The 6,509-nt window shown below is 34.5% G+C and overlaps 1 protein-coding gene across 1 annotated transcript; it reads left to right on the forward strand.

Moving 5' to 3' along the window:
- The first annotated feature begins 1,273 nt into the window (after positions 1–1,273).
- Positions 1,274–3,891, forward strand: LOC105329785 (epididymal secretory glutathione peroxidase-like). The gene is made up of 3 exons (XM_066066405.1): positions 1,274–1,548; positions 2,347–2,582; positions 3,093–3,891. Exons 1-3 carry the CDS (start codon positions 1,347–1,349, stop codon positions 3,348–3,350), a joined length of 696 nt encoding a protein of 231 aa, XP_065922477.1. The 5' UTR covers positions 1,274–1,346; the 3' UTR covers positions 3,351–3,891.
- Positions 3,892–6,509: the final 2,618 nt, after the last annotated feature.

The raw sequence follows: 6,509 nt of genomic DNA on the forward strand, positions 1-6,509 counted from the left end.
AATGTATGGATCCGACGAAACCTTGACCTTTAATTCACGAGCAAGTTTCAAGGTCATATTCTGTACTTTATTTACTTGTACACCACAGACTGTAGTGGTGCCTTTGCTTTCTAAATGAGAAGGTAATGAATTTCAGAATTTGTACAATTCAAGACATTGTTTCAAATGTTTTTTCCAACTCGTGAAAATGAGTTAATTGGTGAGCCTCCTGAGATCAAATTTCATATTATGTATTTACATGTATTTTTTTATGCCCGGGGTTCTTTGGGCACGTTTAGATCGATAATGTAAGAAATCGACCCCCACCATCCACCCCCACCCCCGAATAAGAAACACTTGCAGAAGGATGATCTGAAAATGAAGTACATGTATTTTGATTTTTTAATGTACAAAATGTATGCATTATTCAAATGTTTTCCTATAATAATATATAGCTTATATTTTCAAGCATGATAGATGTAATAACTTATATTGCTCTGCCAAGATTGACAAATACCCCTGAAGTCCTTTCATAAAATGATCGTCCTGGGCGCCTCGATCATTAATCTAGCGGTTAATCTAGTGTTTAATCGCCACACCTATCCTCTCCATCAGTGTGATTCACTCTGTCATGTGGTCATCTCTCTCTCTAGCTCTCTCTCTCTCTCTCTCTCTCTCTCTCTCTCTCTCTCTCTCTTAATTTTAAACTTCTCGTTTTTTAAATTTATGTCTCATTAACTCTTATCATTTTAACTAAACAAGTAAAATATGGTATGTACAACGAAATTGAAATTATTTTACGCAGCATGCATTCGTTCCAGATAAAGTGATCAGTGATAGAATAATTACTGAATTATAATATATGAACATCTGTGTACACCCCCGGATAAAAGGACAAAACTGTCCATAGTTCTACTTACATGTATTTTGAAACTAAAAGTCAAACCAATTACACTGTCAATATACATAAAATGGCCACTTTTTAAACATTTTAGCAGACTACCGACTGTGAGGCGCCGTGCATATCCGTAGATTGCATTAAGATGCAGAACTTTACTAACTTTACTAAAATAATACCAGTTAACGATAAATTATTGTGCTTGAACTGTCGAATGTTTCGTATAAGTAATTTGCATAGTCGCAAAACAAAACACCTGGGGACAAACTTGCCCTCGATGACATATAGACAGATGAGCTGAAGGGGTGACGTGTGGGTGAATGTTGTGATTTTTAACTATTCCCCATGATGTTCCCCAAATAAATGTTATAAAACCAACAGAAGCCCGGATGACAGCAGATGTTTATACAAATATATCTAGGTCTGTTGCCACAGCTTCCAAGGCCGTGTGTTGTAGATAGAGGCAGACATGAGTCCGCTCGTTGTCTCTCTGCTCCTTCTCCCCTTCCTCTCATCGACACATTGTGGACGGTTCTATTCTTTATGCGACAAAAAGCCAAAGGACCAAAGTTTCTATAACTTGCAAACTGTGGATTTGGATGGAAGCAATCGAACGCTGCACCATTTCGCCGGGAATGTAACCTTGGTTGTTAATCTAGCAACATTCTGAGGTAATTTGAAATTCAACACATATAATGAAGGCAATTTGCTGTTAGATCGATATCATTTCGGGAAACCGTTTGTCATTTCTCTTTATATGGCGTAACTGTGTGCTATTCTGGACACTAAACGACAGGATATTTCCTTTTTTCTTTTTAAGCCATAAAAATTTGGAAACATTACTCCGTTTTACATTTTTACTGGGTTTTTTTATGCCACTGTCAGAGCTCGCTGACTTGAGAAAGTGTTTCTAGATGTTCGGACATCATATATGTGTAGTAACCGATAACCGACAAAAATCACCTCTCAGATTTAATTATATAATTAATAAAAACTGCCAGATTATAGAAAATATTTGGTAAAACATTCATAACTGAATAACCAGATATCATATCTAATGGCGAGAAGTTGCAGCTACAATTACGTAACTTCCTTTCAAACTGGTGATCATACAGGGGTTTTCTATAAAGCTTTACCATTGAAAACATACGTGTGTTGTATGATGGTAAAATGTCTATCAGTCTTTTAACAATTGCATACATTTACGAAAATGTTGACTTTAATCAATCATGTTATATTATTTAATGTACCATAAAGATGTATCGGTTGAAGAGGTGATTAATCAACAACTACGTTTAATTATTACTCCCATTTTATTCATTCAATTACATTTTATAGACAGATTCTTAAAATGTACCTAGTCATTACCATATGACAATAAAATCAGATATGGCAAACAAACAATTTTTCTATTTGTGTTTATATAAATGCTGAGGTCTTTCGTGATACCTTTGCGGTCTACCTTGCAGGTTTCACCTACCAGTACCATCAACTGAATGCATACGTGGGTGAGGACAGTCACCTGAGGGTGATGGGATTCCCCTGTAACCAGTTTGGTCACCAGGAACCGGCTGACAATGCGACGGAGCTCTTTAACGGTCTGAAGTACGTTCGGCCCGGTAGTGACTTTGTTCCCGCATTCGACATTATGGGAATAGGCGATGTCAACGGCGAAAAGGAATCGTTTGTGTACACTTATCTAAAGGTATAGAAAAACTCAGCATGACAAAGTGTCATTTGTAGCGGACTGTAAATTGAAATTGAAAAAACGCTTCCGTAATGCATTTCCTGTAGTGAATCAAAGACAGTCTTGGCGGTATGTCGTGCCCTATCTGCTGGCGGAAATGATGCGACCGCCGCAGGAGGCTGGTGACAGTGTCATAGAATGGTTATAATGGTTAGACGTTGTTCGTCTGAAGCGACGCTGATGAAGTCAAGTGTTAATGTCACCCCGACAATCGTCATATAAAAAAATCACTGTAATAACCAGCAAACACATACTCTTTAAGTCATTTAATAGAGGCGTGAACATTTGGCCCCATTAGATTGCTCTTTTGTAATGATGATCAGTGTTTTTCGTATTTTGTCAACATGAATCTTTTCTTTGTCTGACCTTGTTAACCTTGAATTCTTTTTATCAGTAATTTTTTTGTTGAATTGACCTTCTTATAATATGATTTTTTATTTTAATTTTTCTTCTGTCATTATTCAACAGGAACGATGTCGACTTCCCGATGAAGCCAAATTTAATCCTCACGAAAGTTTTTGGAAAACATTCAAGATCCGAGATGTCGTCTGGAACTTCGAGAAGTTTCTTGTTGACAGTAATGGCGTCCCCGTGCTCCGATTTCTGTCAACCGTGGAACCAAGGGACATCTTAAAAATTTCGAAACTGCTTCTTAATGACCCATCCTGCAACTCATGTCTGGAAACCGAGTTGCAGATTCTTGAATCAAAGTATCCTAAAAAATGACGTCCACCCTATCTGTGTCCGAATCCAACAACCTCTTCGGGGAAAAGGATTCTCTTTAGTCTGAAATATTTCTTTGTATTTGTGTTTTTTCTTGTTAATTTTAACTTCTTTCATATGTAAAAAATGATACAATTTGGAAAAACAAAAAAAAAGAATACAAATTAACACTCTAGTTTCTGGAAATGCAAAATCATGATTTTTAAAAAAAAATTGTTTTACTCAATCACTCTCTTTCTTTTCAGTGGACCTTACTAAATTTTTCGATACATATTATCGATATGTGTTAATCATGTTGGTAAATTTTCTAACTACTGTAAACTGACACATGACAGGTATCTTCGAAACTGACCGGAAGTTACTTCGATGTCGTTCGCCTTCATTTATTTATGCATTCGTAAATGTTGGTGACCGGGCTCAGCTTTACACAGTCAGGAAATTAAAAACATGGTTCTCAACGATAGGCAGTGAGCGTCCACTGAAATATATAAGCTGTGTTGTAGACTTTAACTGAATTGTAATTTAATAAAAAGGTTTCACATGAGTTATCATTTGTCGATCATTGTTTTGTTGAAAGTGCAAAGCTGATAAGACTATACCAACCAGTATTGGAGGTTCGATAATATCTGACTTTTTATATATATATATATATATATATATATATATATATATATATATATATATATATATATATATATATATATATATATATATATATATATATATATATATATATATATATATATATATATATATATATATATGCTAATTATTGCTGTACTAAGAACCTCATATATATATATATATATATATATATATATATATATATATATATATATATATATATATATATATATATATATATATATATATATATATATATAAATGCTAATTATTGCTGTACTAAGAACCTCATCCGGAGGTTGCTTTATCTGAATAGATGCTTATCTTTTTTTTCACAAATCTGCCATTTCTATTCCAAATTTGATTCATATAAAACACTTTGTATGCAATTGGGTCAAATAAAACCCTGCACCACTCTTAAAAAAAGCGTCTAATGTAAAGAAGAATTATCGCCTTACCATAATTACACGTGTATTTCGTTAACGATTGTTATCTGCCTCTCTGGACCACTGATGTTTACAGTTGGTATACCGGTATTAATCACGTGTCGATCTCTCCTAGTAGTGGGCTATTTCTCCTTTAAGGGAAAATGATCCCATCTTATCTGTCTGATTTTCCCCTCAGCTGTTTAAAACCGTTTTCGAAATCTGGGTTCAAGTGGAGATACACAAGTTTTTGGGACAGAGAAATAATACAGTTTAAGTGCTTTTCTATTTCCTAATTGTATAAAGTTATTGACTTATTGACTAATTAGTTAAAGATAAAAGTCATGTGTATATGTAAGTTAAGAATTACGTTTTTCATGATTCTTGTTATATTTAAAAACGATCCAGAATAATGACCAGTTCATCTATTTCTAATTAAAGTTAAGTTATAATTATTAATGTTCAATCATTAACTATAGTTACAAGATTAATGTTCTTTTTCGCATACATCGGTTGTCGGGATACGTCTTTCTTGTTACAGAAACTATTAAATACACTATCAATCGTGACTATCACGATATTTTATCCTCAGATATCTTTCAGTAATACGAAAGGTATCAATGATAACATAACACTCCATCGCCCGTCTCATGAACCTGAAAGTCATCTAGGTTTCTCCATCGTTTGGAATTTTACGATGTTGGAGACTGTGCGCGAAATTTCCAGCGTCTTTGATGGAAAACTGTAAGAATCAGGACACTGTGATGAAATGAAAACAGAAATGTATTAATTGCTTGGTCTGTTTCTCAGATAGCTTATTTTTTCAGAACATCGAACTTTGTTACAGTACACACTTTAAGTGAAACTGTGCATCTTTTCCAAATGCGTTGCCATAATGCAGAACCTGTTCATGATGACCATAAATAATTCATTCATGCAGCACCTGTTTTTGATGAATATGGTACATTTCTTTTCAGTTCTTCACGAACCTTTTAATAATGAGTATGTTTAACTCCTCGCAGTACATCAGTACAACAGTCTGGCCCTGAAGTCACCAACTTGGACCTGTGATGAATACCATGCACTCCCTTATACTTTAATGAACACAGAGTCAGTTCTTGATTAATATGAACACTCTCTTCTAGTTCATTACACCGTTTGGACCCTTTTCATGGTTACAACATGATGCACTATTTCAGTACATCATTTGGACCCAGCTGTTCACGGCTAACATGATGCGCTATTTCAGTACATAATTTGGACCCTGTTAACGGCGGATGATGGTCCCATTATCTCTGTTCATCATATGATATGGGACTTGCTCATGTTTAATATATATGACGCTTCTTCAAAGTGTATCATTCAAGGTATGTTTATGGTGAGTTACTACACTCTCTCATTATATCGTTAAAACCTATTCATGATGAATATATATATAATGCACCTTTCAGTACATTACACCATTCAGATATATTTCATTCTCTTTATACTCCCCACATATCTATGAATATAATAATTCCTTTAATGCATCTTACGCGCCCTGTTCATGGTAAATCTGATAAAATCTCTTAGAACATCACGTGGAGTTATCTCACAATTTGAACACGATTCACTGCCCTCTGTTCTTTATTCACACGGAATCTGTTTACAGCGGGCGTGATTCCTGTACATCTTTGCTTGATTTAATGTCGGACTGGGACATTTTCTATAACTAGAAAATTAGATGCGTTGTCTCGGAACAAATTAATCCGAATATTTTGATCTCTATCACAATGTCTCTAACACAAAAAGAGCGACTTAAAAGAGCATATTTATCAATACCACGGATCAAATAAATTAAGAATCTCCGTGAATAGATCACAGGCATTTCCTCAATTTTTTTTGTTCTTGTATATTTTTTTTTATTTGCGCAAGCAATATGGTAAAATCATTGTGTATAAATCTATTTCTTTCACACATTTGTGTTTTGCAGACAATGAAGAGATGTTGAAGGACGAGATTTAAATACACACAAGATATAAGCAGGCAAGAAATGAGGTGTAAAACATTGATAACATGAACTATCTAAAATTTCTACACGTAAAATCACAAGCTAGTGCTATCTTCTCATATA

Source organism: Magallana gigas, chromosome 7, assembly GCF_963853765.1.
Source record: "Magallana gigas chromosome 7, xbMagGiga1.1, whole genome shotgun sequence".
NCBI classification, from domain to species: domain Eukaryota; kingdom Metazoa; phylum Mollusca; class Bivalvia; order Ostreida; family Ostreidae; genus Magallana; species Magallana gigas.